Consider the following 27,389-nt stretch of genomic DNA (forward strand, 5'->3'; position numbering starts at 1 on the left):
CCTCTAGAACTTACAGGTGAGGAAGTATGGCCAGGTCCTGACTGTAAGACTGCACAGCTTGACTCTAGGATTAGGAAAAGCAGCTAGTTGGTCTGGGGGTGCAAAAGGGTCAGTAGTGAGAAAAGGGGTACAGCCACATCAGAGTTTCCAAGCAACAGACCTACCTGCAAGATGTGATCATCTTGTGTTCACAGTTACAACTATAGCTTCCCAGACACACGAGCTAGGAGTGTCCTGTTCCTCCCAACCTAGGAAGCTACACCTAGAAACACTGGAGTCCAGGTTTTCTGTGTGAATTTGACGTCCACACTTCCTCACCAGGGCAGTTTGTCCCTTAGTCATCAGAAAACTCCCTCCTGCAACTTAAAGATAGATGCTCGGGGCTAGAGAGATAGCTTAGTCAGTGCAGGGCCTGCTTTGCAATCACAAGGACATGAATTTAATCCCCAGAACCCTTTTGAAAAATATCTGGGCATGGTGGCGTGCACTTGAAATCATAGCGAGACAGGTAGATTCCTGAGGTCTGCTGGCCAGCCATCCTGGGATACTTGGTGAGTTCCAGGTCAGTAAGGGGGTCTGTCTCAAAAACCAGAGTAGACAGTTCCTGAGAAAGGATACCCAAGCTTAATCTCCGCATGTACACAAAGATATGTGGCACACTTTGTACAACACACACATACACACACACCTCATGCAGTTGGTATTGGAAATCAGGGCAGCATTCACTAGCCATGGTAGCTTCCTGGATGAGGTGGGGCACAAGGCACAATGCCCCTTGAACAAATTTAACATCTACCAGATCTGGCATTAGGAAACAAATGGCAAGCTGGGCATAGTGTCACACACCTTTTACTTCCAGCACTGAAGAGATAGAGACAAGCAGATCTCTGTGAGTTTGAGGCCAGCCTGGTGTAGAGTGATCCAGCCAGGGCTAAGTAGAGAGAGAAACCCTGTCTCAAAAAAAAAAAAAAAAAAAAAAAAGGAAAAAGAAAAAAGAAAGGAAAAAAAGAAAAAGAAACAGAACAAAAGAAAGGAAAGAAGAAAAAAGAAAGAGGGGTAGAAGTCACAAAAGAAAATACTGATTTTTTTTTTTTTTTTAACTACAGTCCCCCAAACAAGGAGAATCTTACCGGACAGGCTTACTTGGTCCTTCTGGGCCATCCATTTCATATGAGAAAACATTGTCCCATCTGAAATTCAGATTCCAGTCAAAAACTCCCCTTACAATAGGTGACGCCGTGTAATCCAAGGTTATCTCATTAATGACATCAATAATAGGGCACACCACCATTTTGTGGTTCTTGGCAATGGCATGCAGCAAGGGTTCCAGCCAGACTCTGTTCACCTCACAGTGGCTATCCAAGAACACCAGGACATCCCCTGTGAAGGCAAGAGCAGACCAACACTGATCCCTATCTTAGAGTTTGTGTTGCTGTGATGAAAAGCATTACCAAGCAACTTGGGGAGGAAAGGGTTTATTTGGCTTATACTTACACATCATCTATCTCTGAAGGAATTCAGGACAAACAGGATAGGAATCAGGACACTGGCTTGTTTTCATGGCTTGCCTAGACTGTTCTCATATAGAACCCGGGACTACCAGCCCCGAGGTAGTGCCATTTACAAGAGGTTAAGTGGTCTCACATCAATCCCAATTAAGAAAATGCTCTACCATCTTGCCTAGAGCCCTCATGGGGACATTTTTCTCAACTGAGGTTCCCTCCTCTCTAATGAATTTTGTCAAGTGGACAAAACTAACCAGCACAGCCCCATGGAGGGAAGATATTCAACCCAAATGCAAGTAGGATGCAGTGAGTATTCATTGAATACTTCCTACATACTTGGTTCCTTGGGTGCATTAAGGGAAATGGGGAATACATGTTTTATTACGTCCTAAAAGGTGAGACTCCGTGTATGGTGAACATTCAGAGGAGACTGGGGAGCTGCAGGTTAGATAACGACCTGGAGAAAACCCTAGAGCCTAGAGCGGTACATAGAACTGAAAAGAGCTTCAGTTTTCAAAGATCTTTTTAGGAGGCCACATGGGGAGGCTCAGCCATTAAATGCTCGCCTTACAGGCATGAGACCACTAAGTTCAACCCCTGTCACCTGCATTTAAAAACCAAAAACAATGTGGGCTTGGTGACTGTTCAGACAGCACTAGCTCTGGGGAGTTGGAACGAGGTAATCCCTGAGGTATACTCGTCAGCCAGCCTCACTTACTTGATGAGCTCCAGGTCTGTGAGAGAACCTGCCTCAAACAAAGCAATGGTGATGGAACCTGAGAAGTGGTGCTTATAGTTGACCTCTAACTCTTTGTTTCAAGACACAAGAACCTGGAAATCTCGAGAGCAGAGCCTGGCCCAACAGCCAGCCGGAAAGGCGGCTCGTACAGGCTGAGCAACTGTGACCGGGAACAGATCTTAGGAACTTCTGTTCCCACCCGGAGATGAGGAGACGACTTCAGGACGCAGAGCGGAGCCTGGCCCAACTGCCAGCCGGAAAGGCGGCTCGTACAGGCTGAGCAACTGCGACCTGGAACAGATCTTAGGAACTTCTGTTCCCACCCGGAGACGACTTCAGGACGCAGAGCGGAGCCTGGCCCAACCGCCAGCCGGAAAGGCGGCTCGTACAGGCTGAGCAACTGTGACCTGGAACAGATCTTAGGAACTTCTGTTCCCACCCGGAGATGACTTCAGGACGCAGAGCGGAGCCTGGCCCAACTGCCAGCCGGAACGGCGGCTCGTACAGGCTGATCAACTGGTGAGTGGGAGACCTAGGCTGCGGGGGAGCAGAGGGATTTCTGCGGAGTGCACATGGAAAGGGCACCCCCTGCCCTGACCTGCCCTGTCCTCCCCGATCCAGTGACCGGGAACAGATCTTAGGAACTTCTGTTCCCACCCGGAGGCGACTTCAGTACGCAGAGCAGGGCCTGGCCCAGCTGTCACCCGGAACCTGGGCTGCCGGGGAGTAGAGAGATCTCTGCAGAGTGCACACGAAAAGTGTACCAGGGACACAGACCAGATACAAGGGAAAGGCAAGAACATATCACTGACAACAAAATGGCAAGAGGAAAGAGAAAGAGTATATCCCAAGGAAACCAAGACAATCTAGCAACACCAGAACCCAGCTCTCCGATAGTAGCAAACATCGGAATTCCAAACACTCCAGAGAAAGAAGACACAGACCTGAAATCATGCCTCAAGATGCTGATAGAGTTACTTAAACAAGAAAGGGAGGAAAAGCAAAAAGATTCAGAAGCTTTTAAAGAAGAAACAAGAAAAACACTCAAAGAACTCAAAGAATGAGACGAAAACAGAAACAAAGAAATAAAGGAATGGAAGAGGGAAATTAAAACAGAAATTGACACAATAAAGAAAGCGCTAAAAGAGATAACCCTAGAGTCAGAACACCAAAAAAAGAAATCAGGAGTCACAGAAGCAAGCATTTCCAACAGATTACAAGAGATCGAGGAGAGAATCTCGGGGGCAGAAGACAACATTGCAAACATAGACAAAACAGCCAGAGAAGATGTAAAAAACAAAAAGCTCCTAACCCAAAATGTCCAGGAAATACAAGACACAATGAGAAAACCGAACCTAAGGATAATAGGAATAGAAGAGGGAGAAGAGTATCAACTAAGAGGCACAGTAAATATCTTCAACAAAATCATAGAAGAAAACTTCCCTACCCTCAAGAATGAGATGACCACGAGCATAAAAGAAGCCTTCAGAACTCCAAATAGGTTGGACCAGAAAAGAAATACCTCCCGACACATAATAGTAAAAACATCAAGTGCCCAAAGTAAAGAAAGAATACTAAAAGCAGTAAGGGAAAAAGGTCAGGTAACATATAAAGGCAGACCAATCAGACTCACACCCGATTTCTCAACAGAGACTATGAAAGCTAGAAGAGCCTGGACAGACATCATGCACTCCTTAAGAGAGCACAAGTGCCAGCCCAAGCTGCTATACCCAGCAAAACTATCAATCACCATCGATGGAGAGACAAAGATATTTCAAGACAAATCAAAATTCACACAATATCTGACCACAAACCCAGCACTACAACGAATTATAGGTGGAAAACCCAATACAAGGAGGGAAAATACAGCCTAGTAAAAACAAGAAAACTCCTAAACAAGAAAACTAAAAGAAGAAAAAAACACAGACACAACTCAACCCAAAAAAGCAAAAATGGCAGGAAACAGAAACAATTATTCCTTGATATCTATTAACATAAATGGTCTCAACTCCCCAATAAAGAGACATAGACTATCAGACTGGATACATAAACAAAATCCAGCCTTTTGCTGCATACAGGAAACTCATCTCAGAGACAGAGACAGACACTATCTCAGAGTAAAAGGGTGGAAAAAAAACTTCCAAGCAAACAGCTCCAAGAAGCAAGCTGGAGTGGCTATTCTAATATCGAATAAAGTAAATTTCCAATCAAAAGTTATCAAAAAAGATAAAGAAGGACACTTTTTAACTCATTACCGGGGAAATCTGTCAGGAGGAACTCTCAATCCTTAACATATATGCTCCAAATAAAAAATCACCCACATTCATAAAAGAAACTCTACTAAAGCTCAAAAAATACATTTCACCCCACACAATAATAGTGGGAGACTTTAACACCCCACTCTCACCAATGGACAGATCAGGGAAACAGAAACTGAACAAGGACACTGCAAAACTAGCAGAGACTTTGAACCAACTATAATTAATAGATATATACAGAACATACTATCCTAAAGTAAAAGAATACACCTTCTTCTCACCACCCCATGGGACCTTCTCGAAAATTGACCACATAATTGGACACAGAACGAGCCTTCATCGATATAAGAAGATTGAAATACTCCCATGCATCCTCTCAGATCACCATGGTCTACGGCTGGTCTTTAACAACAACAAAGACAACAAAATGCCCACATACACATGGAAACTAAACAACGCTCTGTTAAAGGATAGCAGGGTCAAAGAAGAAATAAAGAAAGAAATTAAGGACTTTCTAGAATTCAACGAAAATGATAACACAACATACCCAAACCTATGGGATGCAATGAAAGCAGTATTGAGAGGAAAACTCATTGCCCTAAGTGCTTCCAAGAAGAAACTGGAGAGAGGTCACATCAGCAACCTGACAGCATAGCTAAAAGCCCTAGAACAAAAAAAAAGCAGATATACCCAAAAAGAGTAGACGGCAAGAAATAATCAAAATTAGGGCAGAAATAGACCAAATAGAAACAAAAAAAACCATTGAAAAAATCAACAAAACAAAGAGTTGGTTCTTTGAGAAAATCAACAAGATTGATAAACCCCTAGCCAGACTAACTAAAGGGCAAAGAGAGTGTATCCAAATTAACAAAATCAGAAAGGAAAGTGGTGACATAACAACTGAAACTAACGAAATTCAAGAAATCATCAGATCCTACTACAAAAACTTATACTCCACAAAATTGGAAAATCTGGAGGAAATGGACGAATTCCTAGACAGATACAAGGCCCCAAAGTTTAACCAGGACCAAGTAAACCATCTAAATAACCCTATAACACCTAAAGAAATAGAAGAAGTCATCAAAAGCCTCCCAACAAAAAAAAGCCCAGGTCCAGACGGGTTCAGTGCAGAATTTTATCAGACATTTATTGGGGATATAACACCAATATTCGCCAAACTATTCCAAAAGATAGAATCAGATGGAATATTACCCAACTCATTTTTTGAGGCTACAATAACCCTCGTACCTAAGCCACACAAAGACCCTACAAGGAAAGAGAACTTCAGACCAATCTCACTTATGAACATTGATGCAAAAATACTCAACAAAATCCTTGCAAACCGAATCCAAGAACACATCAAAACCATCATTCATCATGACCAAGTAGGCTTCATCCCTGGGATGCAGGGATGGTTTAACATAAGGAAATCCATCAATGTAATCCACCATATAAACAAACTTAAAGACCAAAATCACATGGTCATCTCACTAGACGCTGAGAAAGCATTCGACAAAATCCAACACCCCTTCATGTTAAAAGTCCTGGAAAGAACAGGAATCCAAGGCCCATATTTAAACATAATAAAAGCAATATACAGCAAACCAACAGCCAACATCAAACTTAATGGCGAGAAACTTGAAGCAATCCCACTAAAATTAGGGACTCGACAAGGCTGCCCACTCTCTCCCTACCTATTCAACATAGTACTGGAAGTCCTGGCTGGAGCAATTAGACAGCAAAAGGAGATCAAGGGGATACAAATCGGAAAGGAAGAGATAAAAACATCACTCTTTGCTGATGACATGATAGTGTACTTGAGTGACCCCAAAAATTCCACCAGAGAATTCCTACAGCTGATAAACAAGTTCAGCAAAGTGGCCGGATACAAAATTAACTCAAACAAATCAGTAGCCTTCCTATACTCAAAGGACAAACATGTGGAGAAAGAAATTAGGGAAAAGGTACCCTTCACAATAGTTACAAAAACTATGAAATACCTTGGTGTGACTCTAACTAAGGAAGTGAAGGACCTGTATGACAAGAACTTCAAACCTCTAAAGAAAGAAATTGAGGAGGATCTCAGAAAATGGAAAGATCTCCCATGCTCATGGATTGGAAAGATCAACATCTTAAAAATGGCCATCCTACCAAAAGCAATCTACAGATTCAATGCAATCCCCATCAAAATTCCAACCCAGTTCTTCATGGAATTGGAAAGATCAATGTGCAATTTCATATGGAATAACAAAAGACCTAGAATAGCGAAATCCATCCTCAACAACAAAAAAACATCTGCGGAAATCACTATCCCTGACCTCAAGCTATATTACAAGGCAATTGTGCTGAAAACTGCATGGTACTGGTACAGAAATAGGCAAGTGGATCAATGGAATAGAATAGAAGATCCAGAAATGAGCCCTCATGTATATGGTCACCTGATTTTTGACAAAGGAGCAGTAAACATTCAATGGAAAAAGGACAGCCTATTCAACAAATGGTGCTGGTCCAACTGGCACTCAACATGCAAAAGAATGAAAATAGACCCGTTCTTATCTCCTTGTACAAAGCTCAAGTGTAAGTGGATTAAAGATCTCCACATTAAACCAGATACACTGGAACTATTAGATGAGAAAGTAGGGAAAACCTTAGAACACATAGGCACAGGAGAAAATTTCCTGAACAAAACACCAATGGCTCAAGCTCTAAGGTCAAAGATTAACAAATGGGACTTAATGAGATTGCAAAGTTTCTGTAAGGCTAAGGACATCGTCAAGAAAACAAAACGGCAACCAACAGAATGGGAAAAGATCTTTACCAACACCACATCAGATAGAGGCCTAATATCCAAGGTGTACAAGGAACTCAAAAAGCTAGACACCAGAGAATCAAATAACCCTATTAAAAAATGGGGTACAGAGCTAAACAAATCATTTTCAGTTGAGGAACACCGAATGGCCGAAAAACATCTGAGGAAGTGCTCGACATCCTTAGCCATCAGGGAAATGCAAATCAAAACAACCCTAAGATTCCACCTCACACCAGTCAGATTGGCCAAGATCCAAAACTCAGATGACAGCAGATGCTGGCGAGGCTGCGGAGAAATAGGAACACTTCTCCACTGTTGGTGGGGTTGCAAGCTAATACAACCACTCTGGAAATCTGTCTGGCGATACCTCAGAAAATTGGATATAGTACTACCTGAAGACCCAGCTATTCCACTTCTGGGCATATACCCCAGAGACACTTTAATACACAACAAAAATATATGCACCACAATGTTCATAGCGGCTCTATTTATAATAGCCAGAAGCTTGAAGGAACCCAGATGTCCTTCAGAAGACGAATGGATACAAAAATTGTGGTACATATACACAATGGAATACTACTCAGCCACCAGAAACAATGACTTAACCAAATTCTTAAGAAAATGGCTGCATCTAGAGAAGATCATCCTGAGTGAGATAACCCAGTCACAAAAGAACAGACATAATATGCAGTCACTGATAGTGGGATGCTAACCCCAGAGGCTTGCACTCCCCCAGAAACAACTCACAGACTGTATGAAGTCCAAGAAATAAAGAAAACAAAAAATATACATATATTCACAAAACAAGAAGACTTTGACTATTTCCATGTTGCGTTTTGTTTTGCATGTACTTTACGCTTATTGCAACTAGTACGTTTTCAATGCATACTGTCAAGCCCTTGAAAAAAATCAAGTACTGACTAAAAAACATATTCACACGGTTTTATGTAAAATTTATTTTAATGTCTGAAAAAACAGTACTGACAAAAATGTATAATTTTAAGCAAAAAATGTTTAAAATCTTTACAATTATCTTTGTTTTGCAAAATAAAGTCGTTAAAAAAAAAAAAAAAGAACCTGGAAATCTCAGAGGATGCCATCTGGACTTTAGTCCACATCTATAACAGGAGGCCAGGGAGGTTCAGGAACATGGTATTTTATACAGCCACACCTCAGATTCCAAGTTCTGCTTGGCATGGTTTCAGATCCCTGGTTTCAGTTGGGATCAACTGAAGTCTGAAAATATCAAGGGCAAATTAGCTTTTATGCTACATGCTTCTCTGACCAGTGTGATAGAATTTCACATCGTCCCATTTGGCTCTACAGGACACATACATCATCCCTCATTCAATATGTCTATACTGAATATACCACATGCCAATCAGTGGCTTGGCTGTCTTGGATTTCAGATGGACTTGAGATGGGTGGGGAGTATTTGCATTGGAAATGGCTGCTACCATGCTCAAGAATAGTGATCCAGCAGAAGATATAAGACACAGGACAGGCTATCTCATACATCAGTTGGCAGGACTCTGGCACCATACACTTAACATCAGTACATTAGACATCTCCTGAGAGTATTGTGTATGTCACCATAAAAGGGGGTGACTGTCCAGGTTGGTTGAAAAAGCTACTCCTGATCAGGTGAGAGACCTTCTAAAGGTCCCTTTAAGCAAAGAACTGAACAAAATAAAGTCATACAGACCCTGGGATGCTGTACCATGCCCTGTCTCTCCACTGGGGTGCCTGTCTCATGCCACGGGGAGAAGGCAGGACAAAGTCTGAAACTGAGAGTTCATAATAGTTGGGTGCTGTCAGTATAGTGTCCATGGGTCTACCTTTCCCTCCAGGCATCTGTGTTCCAGGGAAGAGAAGGGCGGGGCCTGGGATAGGCAGAATCTGGTCTAGTTCAGAGTTCCAAGGGTACAGAGGGGATGGAAGAGAAAAGGCCTTCCTCCAGAATTTAGGTGCGGCTCCTTAAGACAAAGGTCTTCCTCACTATAATCCTTAATGAAGAGGTAATCCTTGCTTGTTCATACTGTCTTATGTGCTGGTGAACCAGGGATTAAATACCTTTTGTGGGAAGTGAATGTGCAGGAAAGGAAGCTTGCTGGTTGAATGCCTGGGGCCTATCTAGATAACTCATTAGTATGGAGAAGAACTCCAGGTGTTAGGATACACAACTGAGTGCCCAAGGGTTAGTGTGGTCATGTGATCCAGAGCAGGGAGAGGCAGGAAGGGAATGGCTCCATTCCTGCTGTTCTCCATTCTGAGATTCCTGGGGTTTGAGCTCATTCAACCTTACCATTCCTGTGCCTGTCTGGTAACAAGGCCCCACACGCCCTACACTGGGAAGATATTCCAGGAGGCCATGTGCAGAGGCTCTGAGACAGGAACAGACCTGGTATGTCTGAAGAAAAGCAAGGGAAGTGCCATTAAGAGAGGGTGAGCAAGGAGGGACAGGAAGGGACAGAGAAAGGAGAGATGGAGAAAATTATCACAGTCATTTAAACTCTTAGACGCTTTGAAATATAGTCTCTTTTTAACTCAAATTCACTTCAAGCAAAATTTCTTTCCTTCTTTGTTCCTTTGTGAGGAGAGGACTTGTTTGGCTTACAGATGGGCACAGCACATTGTGTCAGGGACAGAATGGTAGAAAGGAGGGGGCGGGGCAGCCAGCTAACACTGTCCTTTCAGAGAGCTGAGTGATAAACCCCCACAAATACCCAACTTCTAATGACAGCACAGTTACTCATAACCATCAAACAGCTAAGCTGAGAATAAGTGTGTGTCAGTTATTTTGCTGTTGCTGTGATAAAAGAAACCATAACCAAGGTAACTTGTAGAAGGTAACTTGTAGAAGAAAACATTTCGTTGGGGTGTCCAGTTCCAGAGGGATAAGCCCATTATTCATCACGGAAGGAACATGGCTGAGGTAGGCAAGTGTGGTGCTGGAGCAGCTGCCGAGACAGCACATCCCGATCCACAGACAGGAAGCAGAGGGCACAGTGGGGATGGTGGGAGGATCAAAGCCTCCCCCTCCTCTATCAGGGCCAAACCTAGATGCTTCCTAATTCTTTCCAAACAGCCACCAACCGGGGATCAAATATTCACATTCCTGGAACTTTAAGGGGAAATCTCATCGAAACCACCACAAAGTGTTACATTTTTAAAGAGTGCTTTAAAGTTTGCAATTTTTTTCTCCAAATACACAATCCCATAAATCTAGATTTTTTTTTAAAAAGTGACTAAATAACATGTAGAACAATTTTGCATAGTTTCCTTAACATAGATAATCTGTTTTACATTGATTTTTTAAAATAAAACAGAACCAAACAATATTATCCATTCTATGAATCCAATAAAGCAAAACATAAGAAAATAAAACAGAAAAAGAAAATTATGAGTCAATGTTTCATTTGAATGTAGATGCAGTTAGCGTGGAGGTATGGAAAGAGGGGAAGATGTGAAATAGGTGGGTGTTGAGACATGAACATCTGGAGACTCCATGAGCCCAGAACTGGCCCCATCCTGCTGCCAAGAGCTCCCTGTGAGTAAGTACCACAGCCTGCCTGACCCGCTGTGTCTGTTCTCCTTATCCTGCACAGATGTGGACTCTCGGGTCTCCTGCTCAGGTTAGATCAGGAGCTTCAGCCTCACAGATCCAGCTCTGCCCTCTGTGGCCCCCTCAGACAGAGCCTTCTCCCTCCTCTTGCAGCTTCTGGAGTGCAAGGCAAGCTCGAAAGATTACTTTCCTGCCTCCTAGCATGTGGGCTAGATGATGCTGTCTGGAAGCCATCTACCCTAGGCAACGGTTAACAGCAAGAGGTCCCCTTTGTTTTCTGGAATGGAAGGCCATCAGCTGTTGGGGGTCCCCTTGCTGTAGATGCTCATACTGTAGCTTCCCTGATGGAGTTTTTCTGAAGGACCTTCCATGGAGCCCATCTTGATATCTTTTAAAATACATATGAAGCTCCGTTTTGGAGTCTCCTTAGGGACACTCGGTTGGTGATGGGACTGACGCCATGGACTTTGTAGAAGACTGCCTTCCATACGAAATGACATTTTGGATGAGGATTTTGGAGGCAATGGAAGATCAGAGATTTAAGCCTGTTGTGATGTGGAGGTCTCCAGGACTGTTCCTATGCAGAAAGGACGAGTCCCCGTGTCGTGATGGTTGTAGCTTGAATGTGAAATGTCTCTACAGGCTCCAAGTTGGGGAAAGTCACGGAACCCTTAAGAGGTGCAGCCTTGCTAGAGAAAATGAGGCACTGGGGTTGCTCCTTGAGGTTTTGTAGCTCAGCCCACTTTCTGTTCATCCTGACTGCAGACACACTGTGCCCAATCCTTCCTACTACAGAGTCTTCCTTGCAAAGACAGGCTGTGTACCCTCATGTGGTGAGCCACTTGAGCCCATTTCCAGTGACAATAACAACAAAGGTAATTACCACACTGGCTCATACCTGAAGCACGGGAGGCACCAATCATCCTTGATCTGATGAGACCCTCTCTCTTTTTGTTTCTTACTAATTTAATTTTTCCACGAAAAGTCTCCAGATGATAGTTCAGTTTGTCTTTCAAATCATCTGGAAAAAATAGTTGATACTTGGCAATTTATAAACTGTATCTATAGAAATTCAAACCATTATCATTAATTGTGGCCAATTTCTACAAAAACCAAACCAAAATAAAACAAAACCAAAACACTAAGAGGAGTGGTTCATAAACTGTACAGTTTTGTGCTTCTGGTGACATTTCTTTGTCTTACTACATCATTGTTAATATTTTGTAGAAAAAATATAGGTTATAAGGTTTAACCTCCTTTTGCTGTGATCAGCTTTGCTTCTAGTCTTTGGTGGCTTGAAGGTGAATCATGAACCCAGTCAAGTTCGAGAGTCCCTCCCCCACCCCTCAGCTGCAGAAGTCCACGGGCACTCTTTGGAGGCATGTCCAGGAAGGACAGGCTTCAGTTCAAAATTTGTTACACAATTCATGATCAAGTCATTCTGAATTAAAATAAGGAATACATTGATCCTGTGTCCTGTGTTCTGTCTACATGAGCCCAAGGCTAAAGTCAAGGAGTGGTAGGGATGGCTGGTCTGGCAGCACACTCAGGTCTTGGCCATCAGAAATGACCCTCTTGATCTCTTATGAAAGGGACAAAAATGCAAGTTGTATATATAAGCAGGTCGATAGGGATAACTGAGTGCTCGTGTCCACCAGCCCCAAACGCACATATCAAAACCAAAAATGCAATGGTGGTTAGGAGTAGGGACTTTGGAGGCATTAATTAGATCATGAGGATGAAGTCCCTGTGATTGGACTCATAGGAAGAGGCGTCAGAGGAGGATGGAGAAACCAGGAAAAACACCTTTACCAACAGCGTGGTCTGATTGGCACCTTGGTGTCAGATCAGTGCTTGTTGCTCAAGGAACCTCGTCAAACAGACAAGGGACCCATATGTCTCCAGACTCTTGGTGCTGTGCTGAAAGCCTGGAAGATATGATCACTCCTGGAACGGTGTGCCCACTATAGGATTCGTGAACTTCTGATAAAGAAAGCATAGTTCCTCCGGCCAGGAGGTACATCTGCACCCTGCACCCAACTTGAATGAGATTTCCTGTCCAGTAAGCTGCAGACATCTCAGCTCTACTGAGCAGACAAGGCAGTATGGATGAAGGAAGAAGCTCACATCCATCTACAAAACTCAGGTGGTGGTGACTCCTATGGGAATGTTATATGATAGGCACCTGGCCAATATAACTTTCAGACAGTAACACGAGCTTGGGTTATATACAGGATGGGCAGCCTGGAATGCATTTTCTTCTCAGCATATCTTTTCCCTTTTAAATTCATTATGGACTCACTTTTCAGTAGATTAGGTGACTTTTCAGGCCTAAAATCATGATAGAGTTTGGGTCAGTCTATCCAAAGTTGACATCAGTATCCTGACACACCTGCTTGCCTGAGGTAAACAGACAACCAATGTAAAAGTCTACGCCTGTAACTTAACTTACATTCAGGAATCATTATTCTATCTTGAAAGTAAACACAGTGGAGTCAGCACACACTTGTAGTTAGTTTGGTCAAGTTCTTTCTGTAAAGTACCTGGGTTAGGTCCTCTCCTTGTGTCAAGCCCTAACTTGCTCTCCATATTCTTTCTTTCTCTCTTTCTTTCTTTCTTTCTTTCTTTCTCTCTTTCTTTCTTTCTCTTTCTTTCTTTCTTTCTTTTTTTCTTTCCTTCCTTCCTTCCTTACTTATTTTTGAACAGAGTTCTCAAGTAGCTCAGATTGGCTTTGAATTTGCTTTATAGCCAAGGATAACCTCTGTTCCTGATGCTAGGACTGCAGATATACATCACCACACCCAGCTCACATAGAGTTGAGGATTGAATCTGAGGCTTTGTGAATGCTCAGCAAATACTTTACCAACTGAACTATACTCCCATCCTTAGCTCTCTATGTTCTTGGGACAAAATTCCAAAAATGCCTTTCACAAGTAGCCCCCTTTATTTTTATTAAAGATTTATTATATATAAGTACACTGTAGCTGTCTTCAGACACACCAGAAGAGGGCATTAGATATCATTACAGATGGTTGTGAGCCACCATGTGGTTTCTGGGAATTGAACTCAGGACCTCTGGAAGAACAGTCAGTGCTTTTAACCTCTGAGCCATCTCTCCAGCCCAAGTAGCCTCCTTGAAATAAGGATGCTTTATGCCTTTCAACTGTGTCCTTCCAACCCTACATTCAGGCATAAACCTCACACAATGCAGAAGTGTTCCACGCTCACCCTGTTTTATCTCAGCTTGGACCTTTGAAGATCTATTTCTGTCACCTAAAATCTATTTCCTTCATGTCCATCTGGGAAGCCCCAAATCATCGGTGCCTCTTCCATTTAGATGCCACTTCTTTCTGAAATAATCTCTAAAGCCAAGGCTAGCCCCTGTGCTGACACCATAGACCCATCACGATAGGGTCTGGATCAGTCTTACCTACTCCATGCAGTGAGTGATCAGGGACAGTACCCTCCTCAACACCCACCAGAAACATCCGTATAAAACATACCTGTTCCGAGGCATGCATGGTGTGCATGCTCATAAGTCCAGCACTTTGAAGGTGGAGGCAAGAGGGTCAAAAGTTCAAGGTGAGGCTAGCCTGGGCTACATGAGAGCAAACAAAACCAAATGTCAAGAATCACTAGACGATAACACTGCCTTCCAGACAGACAGACAGACAGTGTCTGCTCACCAAATTTACTCATGTCATCCACCAGAATTATCTCTTCCAGGAGATGCTTCGGACTGAGGTTCACCACGCTCGACACTGTTCGAAGCAAGGTGTTAAACTCTTCATTATAGAAGCATATGATGACGCTGGCAGTGGGTAGATCGAATGGGTAGCGTTTCTTCTGACATCTGCAAGACAAATAGGGAGAGAATCGGTCATCCAAGGGCCTCAAGTGTTCTGAACCTTCTTCAAATGCCAGCCTTTACTTCCACTTTCTTTCCTTTCATGAACTAATTAGGACAGTATAATGACAATACAGTCAAAAGTACAAAATTAGCAAGCAAAATGTTCTTAAATTAAAAAATACTTATGTGCATTTGTTGGCACTTATGTGTACATACACATGTGCATGCAAGTACCTGTAGAGGCTAGAAGAGGGCATCAGATCCTCTTGAGCTAGTTGGAGGCAGTTGTGAGCTGCCTGATGTAGGTGCTGGGAATCAAACTCTGGTCCTCTGGAAGAGCAGTAATCACCCTTTAGCCTGTCCTTAAATTCTGTAATTTTTTAACCTTCATTTATTTCGCTTTGTGTGTGGGAAAGTGGATACATGCGTGTGGTGTGCTGGGCATGTGGAGGGGCAAGTACAGAAGTCAGCCCTCTCCTTCCACCGTGTGGGCTTCAGTCTCACGTGGGGAGCAATATCAGGTGTGCAGATCCCACCTCGGTGGCCCCACTTAAATTCTAACGCTATTCCCTCTCACAACTTGGAATTACTTTCCCCTTTATAATTACTTTCTTGACATTCTATTTTCATAAAGGTCTACTCTAAAGATTACAAAAATCAGTAATTATAGCCATATGTTGGTGTCTGTTATAAATGGTGGCAGTTTAAATTCATGGAAAGATAACTTCAAAGTAAATTCTCTGTGCTGTACTCCGTGCTTTTTCTTTTCTTTCCCTTTTTCTTTTTTTCTTTCTTTCTTTCTTCCTTCCTTTCTTTCTTTCTTTCTTTGTTAATTAGCCTTTTTCCTGTTTTTGTTTGTTTGTTTTAAATCGAAGGTCCCTTACTGATCCTGCTTCCATGAGTGACCAAGATCAAGGGAAAGGAGAGGGAAACCGGCTGGTGCAGGAGGGTCATTTCCACACTTCATTTACACACAGAACTAAACAGACAAGCACAGAGTCACTATTGTGGTTAGAAGTTGGCAGCATGGGATGGGGAAGGATGAGGAGTAGGGGTGTCATTAGAAAAATACAGAATCCCTGCAAACTGGGTGCCTAGGACAGGACTTGGTCTGCTTCAACCCAAGAGGAATCAGAAGATCAAAAGCAGTCTGGGAAGTCCAGGACAGTCAGGGATGAAGGAAAAGGATGGTCCAGGGGGTGGGAGGGATGTTTGGTAACTAGGGTGAAGGGATAGCCTTCCCTATGCTGGGATCCCCCCAGCCCCTCCGGTCTGGCAGGAAAGGGGAAGCCTGCATCACCCAAGAGCAGGTCCAGGGCTGCTAGATGCTCCAGGCAAGGGGCTGGAGGTGGCTCACAAAGGCTTGTCCTCCAGGGAAATGACAGCGCTGCCACCTAGTTTCTCTGCCAGGGTGCAGCAGTCCTTGACCTCAATTAGCTTGTAATTCATGCTTGATTCCTGTGGGCTTCTTCTTGATGGCATCCTTGGAGCTGGCATAGATCATTTTGCTCTTAAGGGGTGCACTCTCAGGGGCCCAGAAGATGAACACCAGGTGGTCCTCCTTGCTCTCCTCAGTCTCACAAGTTGCATCCCAGAGAGCACAGTGGCAGTCCTTGTCTGAATGATGGCTAACAGCACCTCCAGCCTACTCCAGGTTGTGAACTCAGAAGCTCAGAACAGTGCCTGGCGTATAGGAACTATTCCACACAAGACTCAGCCTGCAACTGGCTTGTTTCTATTTCCTAATGCCACAGAGTGGGAGACGTGAAGGCTATCAGCCAATCTATGGCGTTTTGTTTTTGGTTTTTAAACATATCTAAGTATGTAGCCTAGGCTGGCCTGGATATCTAAGTGTGTAGCTAAGACTGTTCGGGAACTTGCTATGTTGTTGACCAGGCTGACCTTTAAAACTCACAGATCTGCCAGCCACTGCTTTCTGAGTGCTGAGATTAAAAGTGTGTAAAACCGCACCTGTCCTGCATCCAAGGATAAATTAGAAGGATGTTCTTTTTTCCATCTACAGAAATTTCTAGGAGAAAAACTCATTAGCTCATATTGGTTCTGTGGCCACTCTGGAGCTAATTAACTAAGGGCCAGACAAGTAAGGTCAAAAACCAAAATCATAATTTTCACTGCAATGATGTGAAAGGAAATATTTCCCAGACAATATTCCAGGACAGGGGAAACCTGGCAGAGCCAAGAGACTTCTCGGTGTGTGTACCTACAGATAGACATGGACTGAAGGCGTCTTGAAAGTTGACGGTTTATCCTGACCAACATTGTTAGCCTATTGAACGGGTACTATAGAGTGTTCAGCTGCTGAATGGAAGCTAGCACCACGGGCAAAGGAATAGAAACCATGGGAGGTGACAACCAGGCCAAACCTGAACAGTTTGAGTGGTTAGGCAAGCATACAGTGTGCATTCAAGTGGATGTGACCCAAGAGCACAGCAGCAGAGGTCTAGATAAACAAGTGGGGTGGCATCAAAATGAAAGCTTTCTGCGACAAACCAACAGGACGAGATGATGCTCAGAATAAGCGAAAACACTTGCAAACTGTGCATCTGACTAGATCATATGTATACCTCCTGCACACACATACAAATTAAGAAAATACAAAACTTTAAGATAGGAAATTCAGTTATTTGCCACAGTTGGGTAGATTTAGAGGAGATGGAATAAAAAAATAACACAGGAGGGAGAGTTAGTCTTCCAGGGATGTGTGCCCCAAATGGTTGTCCAAGCCCAAGTGATCAGTCAGTGGGTATGAGCATGCCTTTAATCTCAGCACTCCAGAGGCAGGTACATCCCTGTGTTCAAGACAAGCCTGGTCTGTGGAGTGAGTTCCAAGAAATCCAAGCTTAAGCAGTGAAAGAAACCACTGAAAACAGAAAGCTGGTGAAAATGTAATTGAACAAGAGGGGCCATGTTCCAGCTCTAACAAACAGCAGAACTTGGCAGATTTGACCATGTGGTTCTGGCTTTAGAGTCAAAGATACAAGAAAGGAATTATGGAATCTCCCTCAATGACTGAGGAAAGCCCCTGAGGCCAGGTGTATGGCAGGAGTGTCTCTGCATGGAGGCCTAGAGAGGCCATTGTGTGAAGCTGAAAAGGGGAAACATGGATTGCTTTGGAGACCCCAAAATGTTGGAGAAGCCTGAGCCGTGGGATACCTGCTGAGGAGAGCTGCTAACAGGGAGGGAACCAACCCAAGTAAGAAAAGTGTTTTACACTCAACAAAGCTGATAGGAGTTGGGGATCAGAAGAACATTTGACGTCAGACATGATGATGCAGAGTTTAGAGTTTGTCCAACTGGTTTTCAGTCTTGCTTTGGTCCGCTAGTTCTTCACTGTGCTCCTATTCCTCCATTTTGAAATGGTAATGCATGTCCTGTGCCATTATGTTGCAAGTACGTGATCTGTGCTTTTTTTTAATATTTATTTTATTCTATTTATATGAGTACAGTGTAGCTGTCAGGCACACCAGAAGTGGGCATTGGATCCCACTATAGATGGTTGTGAGCCACCATGTGGTTGCTGGGAATTGAACTCAGGACCTCTGGAACAGCAGTCAGTGCTCTTAACCACTGAGCCATCTCTCTGGCCCTCGTGATCTGCTTTTTGGTTTTGATTTTATAGGGAAATTATAGCAATAGTATATTATAGCATATTAAGAGATTACATGACTCTCAAAAGAGACTTCAGACTTTCAAATGAGTTTGAAACTGTTACAGACTATGGGGATATTTGAAGTTGGATTAAATGCATTTTGCATTATGATGTGGCTACAAGCTTCTGAGGCCTGGGGCGTAAAATGTGGTGGCTTAATAAAAATGGCCCCTGTGGGCTCATAGAGAGTAGCACTGTTAGAAGATGTGGCCTTGTTGGAGGAAATGGTAGCTGCGGACAGGCTTTGAGGTCTCAGATGCTCAATACATGCCCAATGTAGTAGTCACTTCATGCTGCCTGCTGATCTACATGTTGCTACCTCTCCAGCACTATGTTTTCTTGCACACCACCATCCTTCCTGCCATGAAAATAATGGACTCAACTTCTAAACTGTAAGCCAGCCCCAATTAAATGTTTGCCTTTGGTTATGGTGTGTCTTCATAGTAATAAAACCCTAAGACAATGCATATAAGGTATATTACATATAAATGTACATATACAATACATATACATATACGGGATTCACCACTTAGGGTTTGATAACCATTTGGGGTGCCTATCTCTGGAGAACAATAATTCTCTCATAGTAGTGGCTGGGTTCCTGTAGCTCTTATCTAGGGGTAAGGTCAGTTGTGATTTTCCCTATCCATGTCGGCATCCAACTGATGTTTGTCTTTGTCAGGTCTTGTTTAGGCAGCCATAATTCAACTTTTTTTCTCTAACATGTAATTGTGTGATGGAAGAAAGGAAGTGAGGCAGTTGCACTATTTTTAGATCAGATTTGGGGGAAATAATAGCATACAGAGAAATACACAACTTACTGAAATTCAAATATTGGTCTTTGTGGTAGTTAAATCTTAACTTTATTTAAAGATTGTCCTCCAAATTAAATTCATACCATGTTTATAGTTTAAACAGATTTAAATTTATTCTTTTTATTTTTAGTTTTAATGGGGGGAAGGGAGACATGCAGCTGAGGATGACCTTGAACTTCTGACACTCCTGTCTCCACCTTTAAGCACTACTGGGAGCAAACTCTGTGACTTGTATATGCCAGGCCAACCAAACTCCATCCCTAGCCCAAGTTTGTTATACTATTTCGTTATGTGCAAATACTCTGTCTCTTGAGTGTGCCCAATCATGATATTTGTGTTGCACAATATCACCAAATATGGCTGTATGACAGTCAGCCCACTCTCCAGTGCCATGAAATGTGGAATTCCTGGAAAGTGCAGGTTTCCCTCAGCTTGAACATTTTCCTTTTAGCTTGATATTCTTTTCCAGGATATTATTGAATTATTAAATGATATTTAAAAGGCATCAACAAATATAATCTGAACCTCAAGAGCACTGTGCTAAGTGAAATAAGCCAATTCTCCAATTTTCATATGCTTCTACTAATCTGAGGTCTCTGGAGTGGCCAACTTCACAGATGTAGAATGGGTTGGCTGGGGGAAAGGAGGGTGTAAAGTTTCATTCAGGTAGTGCTGTGGTTACTCACCACTGTGGCTGTGCTTAATTGTCTGCTAGAGAATTGCTAAGCTAGCAATTTTATGTGCATTTTACCACAAAGAACCTTACACAGCTAACTGAAGGCACACAGAAAATGGAGCAGACCTTGAAGAAAAAGATAGGTAGATATCCAAAGCACTGTCTGTTGGGAATGAATGCTTTGGACAGAACTGAGTAAAAACTCTCAGGGGACTTATTTAATTTCTCAAAACCTCAAAGACATATTCAACCAATGAGGAAGGTGGTGTTTACACCACCATCAGAGTCTTGACATTGCCCAACTTAGAGACTTAAGAAGAGGAATCTATATTACAGGATCTCTATTATGCTAAGATTAAAGTCTGATTAGTGGGAAAACATACATTTTATCCCTGGAATCTGGCACCTCTCTTTCAATGCCCAATTTTCTACTGATAATGACATTTAATCCGTATTGTCTCAATCCTTGGATAAGTTCTGGATTTGAAAAGTTATCCCCTTCTGCAAGAAAAGGAAATTTGAGTTACATTTAGTAAAGACTTAGTGCTGTCATGCAGATGCATATAACAAGAGCAACAGTGTCCTGATTTTTTTTCTGAAACAGTTATTTTCTTGGACTCTAAACTAACCCCAGATGACAAGGTTAAAGGTGAAAGCCCAAAGCATTTACATAAACCAAAGACTCTTTAGTAAAGTCTTGTCATTAATTTTAGATGAAAGAAAGACACTGAGCCCTGAAATAGTTACTTAGCCTGCTGCTATGCTAAACACTTCCACAAAAGCAACCTAAGTAGTGAGGGTTCTTTTGACCCACAGTTCTAGAAGGCCATTGTAGAGGGAAGGCACTGTGGTAAATGCCTAAAGTGCTTAGACACCTTGTATTCTCAGTTTGCATAAAGAGCAAAGGGAATCCTTATGCACTTACTTTCTCCTTCTTATGCAGTCTAGGGAATGGTATCACAATACACACTTACAATGTATATATACACACATAATATACATACACATACATACATTCATTCATGCATACATATGTACATACATACATACATACATAAATGCCAGACAGGAGCTACAAAGGCTCTGGGCTGGAACACAAGTAGCCACAGATAAAACATCGGCAGCAAACCTCTAAGAGAATAAACTCATCCCCCCCCAGCCCAAGAAAGAGCTTGGGGAAAGGCAGTCAAATGACAAAGCAGGACGAGCCTTTGCAATACCTGCCCCAAGTCTTGAACCCTCAGCCTAAGGAAGCAAACAGCAGTATTCTTCTTGCCCTGCCTGGTGTTGTCAGTGAGACCAAGCAGAGCCCAATATTCCAGTGGTCAGCAGTAGACTAGCTGTACTCACACTCCTGGGTGGTGTAGGGATACGGATCAGGGAGGAGCTCTAACCTTATCTCCTGGAAGCAGGGGAAGCTGAGTCTGCCTGATGTAGAACTCTCTGCTCTCAGTAGCAAGATGGAGAGCCAGATAGACCTCCACTTACCCTTGCCTCACATGGGGTCCAGTGGGAACTACGTGTCTACCGTCATCTGGCGGCAAAGGCTCAAACGCATGGCAGTGTAAACCATAATGCTGATATTTTGTTTCTCTCTGAAGCTGGTGCCAGGACACAGCTGAACCTTTCAACTTTGGTGTCAAAGGGGTCCAGGAGGAGAGGAGAGACAGGACAAGCAGGATACTGGGCCTAGTGACAAGCTTGTTAAAGTTTGCACTCCATTTCAATGGGAACTAATGAGGAGCTGAATTCTTTTTTTAAAAGAAAACCTTTTATTGATTCCTTGTGAATTTCACACCATGCACCTCAATCCCTCTCATCTCCCTGCCCCTTTGTATCTGCCCTGCACCCTGGCAACCTCCCTAACAAAAGAAAAAGAAACAAAACACAAAAGCCTTGTTGTGGCATCTGTAGTGTGTCACCAAGTTCCCACAGTACTCCCTTTTGTCTACATTTCTTTACTTGCAAATGTTCAATGCAATGAGTCACTGATCTGGTTGAAGGCCTCTGGCTTCTGCTATGCTGTCAATACTGGACTTACCCGGTTGTTACCCAGTGTCATGGAGATCCTGTAGCTTTGGGTCTTCAGAATCAGCCCCTTTACACACTCCAGCGGATCACAGATGGGATGGATGTTGGGGTAGTCCTGGATCATCTGAATTGGTCAGACCACTAACTCTCCTGCACCCACACCACCAGGGCTATCTCCAGCACTGCCCTGGCTAACTCACCCAAAGCCACAACTGGCAAGGGGCAGGCAGCTCTCCCGCTCTTGTGCCCTCAGGGTCACCAGGGCCAGCTCTACTGTGCTGCCCAGTGAGCTGTGGGACCTGCTTTCCCAAGCCCAAGTGCTGCAGCTGGTGAGGGACAGGGACAAGGACAGGTCTCCCATTCTCACGAGTGAATGTAAGGGAGATTCTGCTGCTACAACATCGTCACCCCACTGAGCACCAGGTTTGATTCATCTGGTCTGGCTAACTTGCCTCCTTCCATTTGCATCCTTCTAGAAGCCATGACTTTCCTTAAATAAAGGATGATGGGTCTTTGGTCAAGGGTATATGAGTAGATACATTCCCCTGCTAGAACCTCCCAACAAACTCTCAAGGAAGCTGAATTCTTGTGCCATGTGTCTACTACAAGATCCCACTTAAGCAGGTGGAGCAGAGAGGGGTATCTTTCATGGAATGGGCAGAACATACATTCTTACCTGTTCCTTCTAATAGAGGGCAGAAGGGACCAATAGGAACATTCTTGGATTCCGTACTGTATGCCACACTTAATATTGCTAAAGGAATCAACACTAACATATTACTAGCTTAGCAGGTAATACTGTTTATGGTCAGTTTGTTCTGAGGTAATTTTGTGCTAGTCCAAATGCTCCTGGAGGAGTATAAGATGGATATCAGCATCAACTATCTCCACTGTTGACTCAAACCCAGGCATCCACAGAATGCATGTGCATATGGGAGGTGGGGGTGGGAGGAATGTGTGTGCAAGAAGTGACCATGAGAAACAGACATAAAATCTCAAAAATGTGGTCAACCACCTCAACCAGAATTCGAAGACTGTACTCCAAATGACTGGTAGTCTCCGTTCCTCCACCAACGTGATCTGTGAACCTGAGATATGATGGAAGACAGGCCTTTAGACTAAATCCTCTCCCCTCTCAGATCACTGGTTTCTGAATAAAGTGGAGTTTTAAGACTCACTGGCTTTTGTGAGTCACAGATACTATAATCTGGTTTTGCTTATACTTGTACTACCCCTTAGTGAAGGGACCTGCTTGGGATCATTCTATGGCAGCTCTCAATAGTTTTAATGTCCAGGGTTCAATAGAAAATAATGGCATACCAAGAACCAGGAACGTCCCAAATGGAATTTAAAAGGACAGCCAACAAACGCCAACACTGTGCTGAAGCAGTTGGACCAAACTCACTAGAATGTTAAAGCAACCACTTCAGCAGCACCAGAGGCAGATAGAAAGGGGGGCTCAGCTAAGGGACAGGAGTTACAAAAATAACCAAAAGGAAGTTATAGGAGTGTCAGTTACCCTAAGTAGAGTTCAGGTAACTATTAAGTACAAGTTAAACTACTCAGAAGACAGAACTTGTAGACTTGAGGTCAAGTCAATTGTATTGGTGTGCTATAAACAACAGAGGGATAGACTAGAAAGGATGGGGTCCTCAGGAAGGAACCCATAGTGTAACTAAAAAGCTAACTCTGTATCACAGGAGTGACAGGAGGGGAAGAGAAAGCAGGGGACAGAGATGACATACGAGCAAGTGTAGGATGCTATAGAGGACTGCCCAGCGTCTTACTCTCTGCATGGGTTGACTGCACTGCTTCAGAGCAGCACAGAGCCCAGAACACAGATCTGACTTTTAAGCATTTAATTGTATCTTTATTGTTCTCTTTATCTTTGGGGAGGGGGGATTTTTAGACCAGGTCATCCTGAGTAAGCATGGAACACAAATCTTACAACAGTGTATTTTTGGAGGAGAGCAAATCCCAAGAGGATATTGACAGAGACTGTCCATGGATAGGTTAAGCTGCAGTAGAGAACAGTTGAGCAATAGCCTGCTCGGGAGGCCTTTGAAGTTGGCAGGTGGAAAAGGACCAGGGTTATATTTCTATAGTACCTATTGAAATTCATTTTTATGGAAGACAGAAGACTGCTTGAAGCAAATTCAGCAAACTACATAAAAATAAGAAATATAGGTGGTAAATGGATGTGCATACGTGCTACTGAGTTCTAGTTATAATATAACCATATATGAGGTATGCTATAGTTTGAAAGTTAAATTGCCTGAAGGAGATCATTCTCTTATTCTTTTAAACACTGATTTTCTGATGTTTTCCCTTGAAATCAGTTAACAGAAACATCACAATTTGTTCCTAGATATAATTCCAGGTTCATCTGCATCACACTTACCATTAACAATGCTCTGTCTCTGAGTTTCCTCTGAGTGATGGAACACGAATTTTCTGGGTGACCTAACCTCAGCTTCCTTCTCCAGTGTGTCTTGTTCAAGGTGCCGAAACAAAAGTAACATAGTCATCCAGAGCCCAAAGGCTAGGGATCCACAGAATACACATTGAATTATGATATTTTTCATTGTGGCTTTCACATTTTTAAATTCCAGATTCCTAGGCAAGATCATTGTAAGAGAACTGAATTAGATAATTCTGGTTTTGAAATTTTTCACTTGGATTAAATTCTGTTTTCAGTGTTCTGAAAACAATTATTTTGATACTTTTGAATACAAAAAAATTATCTCTTGCCCTTCCTGTCTGAACTTGAGTGCTGAGCAGACTGTGGGCACTGGTTCTACACCCAATACCACAACACCCAGAGGAAGCCCATCACCCAGGTGCTCTAACACACACAGGACCACAGGTGTGCTAACAGGCTCAGGATCACAGAGAAAGCTAGAATTCCAATAGATTGGACACACCCAGAAGCACTGGAGCTCTACCACACTCAAGGACATTAGGAGTTTGGTCACACCGGAACTTAAGTATCTCAGAGGCAGCTTGACCCCCAGGAGCTCTGACACACTCAAGATCACAGGATCACAGAGACACCTGGACTTTGAGGAGTTCTAACACAATCAGGATTCCAAGAAGGACAGGCTCCAGTCAGAGTAGCTAGGGCAGGTAGCACTAGAGATAAGCAGATGGCAAGAGGCAAGCTCAGTAACATAAGCAACAGAAACCAAGGTTACTTGGCATCATCAGAACCCAGTTCTCCCACTACAGATAGTTCTGGATATCCCATCACACCTGAAAAGCAAGATTCAGATTTAAAATCCTATTTTATGATGATAATAGAGGACTTGAGGAAGAATATGAATAACCCCCTTAAAGAGGTACAGGAGAACACTACCAAAGGAATAAGGAATTGAACTAAACCATTCAGGATCTAAAAAATAGAAATAGAAACAATAAAGAAATCACAAAGGAAGACAGCCTGGAGATAGAAAACCTAGGAAAGAAATCAAATAGTCATAGATGCAAGCATCATCAACAGAATACAAGAGATAGAAGAGAGAATCTCAGGGGCAGAAGATACATAGAAAACATTGATACAACTGACAAAGAAAATGCAAAATGCAAAAAATTCCTAACCCAAAACATCCAGGAAATACAGGACACAATGAGAAGACCAAACCTAAGAATAATAGGTATTGAAGAGAGCGAAGATTCCCACTTAAAGGACCAGTAAATATATTCAACAAAATTATAAAAGAAAACTTCCCTAACCTAAAGAAAGAGATGACTATGAACATAAAAGAAGCCTACAAAACTCCAAATAGACTGGACCATAAAAAAATTCTTTCTGTCACATAATAGTCAAAACACCAAATGTACAAAACAAAGAAAGAATATTAAAAACAGTAAGGGAAAAGATAAAGTAACATATAAGGGCAGACCTATCAGAATTTCACCAGACTCTTCAACAGAGACCATGAAAGCTAGAAAATCCTGGACATATGTCATTCAGACCCTAAGAGAACACAAATGGTAGCCAAGGCTACTATACCCAGCAAAACTCTCAGTTACCATAAATGGAGAAACCAAGATATTCCATAACAAAAATAAATTTACACAATATCTGTCTACAAATCCAGCTCTACAAAGGATACTAGATGGAAATCTCCAACACAAGGAGAGAAACTACATGCTAGGAAAAGTGAGAAAATAATCTTGCAAGGGACCCAAAAGTAGATACCCACACAAACATAATTCTACCTCTAACAATAAAAATAACAGGAAACAACGATCACTATTCCTTAATATCGCTTAACATCAATGGACTCAATTCCTCCAACAAAAAGACATATACTAACAGATTGGATATGTAAACAGGAGCTACATGCAGGAAACACATCTCAGTGACAAAGATAGACACTATCTCAAAGTGAAAGGCTGGAAAACAACTTTTCAAGCAAATGATCCCAAGAAACAAGCTGGAATAGCTTTTCTAATATTGAATAAAATTGAATTTTAACCAAAGTTATCAAAAAAGATAAGGAAGGGCACTTCATAATAATCAGAGGAAAAGTCTACCAAGATGAACTCTTAATCCTGAACATCTATGCTCCAAATGCATGGGCACTCACATTCATAAAAGAAACTTTACTACATCTCAAAGCATACATTGCACCACACACAATAATAGTGGGAGACTTCAACACCACACTCTCATTAATGGACAGATCATAGAAACAAAACCTGAATAGAGACACAATGAAACCAACAGAAGTTATGAACCAAATGGAATTGACAGATATCTATAGGACATTTCATCCTAAAACTATATATATATTGTTTTATATATATACCTTCTCAGCACCTTATGGTACATTCTCCAAAACTGACCACATAAATTGGTCACAAAACAGGCCTCAACAGATGCAAGGAGACTGAAATAATCCCATGCATCCTATCAGACCACCATGGATTAAGGCTGATCTTCAATAACAACAAAAACAACAGGAAGGCCACATGCATATGGAAGCTCAACAATACTCTGCTCAATGACAATTTGGTCAAGGAATAAAAAGAAAGAAACAAAGAATGAGAGGAAAAAAAGAAAGAAAGGAAAGAAGGAAGGATGGAAGAAAAAAGAAAAAAAAAGAGAGAAAGAAAGAAAGAAATTAAAGACTTTATAGAATTTAATGAAAATGAAGGTACAACATACTCAAACTTACGGGACACAATGAAAGCAGTACTATAACTTGTAGTTCTGAGTGCCTCAAAAAAAAAAAAAAAAAAAAAAACTGGAGAAAGCATACACTAGCAGCTTGACAGCACACCTGAAAGCTCTAGAACAAAAAGAACCAAATACACCCAAGCGGAGTAGAAGGCAGGAAATGAACTCAGGGCTGAAATCAACCAAGTAGAAACAAAAAGAACTATACAAAGAATCAACAAAACCAGGGAGCTGGTTCTTTGAAAAAATCAACAAGATAGATAAACCCCTAGCCAGACTAATGAGA

The 27,389-nt window shown here is 42.4% G+C and overlaps 1 protein-coding gene across 1 annotated transcript in view; it reads right to left on the reverse strand.

The window, feature by feature from the left end:
• The window catches only part of GALNTL5 (polypeptide N-acetylgalactosaminyltransferase like 5), a gene marked incomplete at both ends in the record, with an annotated part of 39,612 nt that extends 15,109 nt beyond the window's left edge, over positions 1-24,503 (reverse strand). The window contains 5 exons of the mRNA XM_080936357.1: positions 1,131-1,380; positions 11,775-11,897; positions 14,563-14,729; positions 20,271-20,388; positions 24,320-24,503. Coding sequence (XP_080792483.1) covers positions 1,131-1,380; positions 11,775-11,897; positions 14,563-14,729; positions 20,271-20,388; positions 24,320-24,503 — 842 coding nt within the window. The remainder of the gene's footprint in view (positions 1-1,130; positions 1,381-11,774; positions 11,898-14,562; positions 14,730-20,270; positions 20,389-24,319) is intronic.
• Between the last annotated feature and the right edge of the window lie 2,886 nt (positions 24,504-27,389).

Source organism: Micromys minutus, assembly GCF_963924665.1.
Source record: "Micromys minutus genome assembly, chromosome: 23".
Lineage (NCBI taxonomy): Eukaryota > Metazoa > Chordata > Mammalia > Rodentia > Muridae > Micromys > Micromys minutus.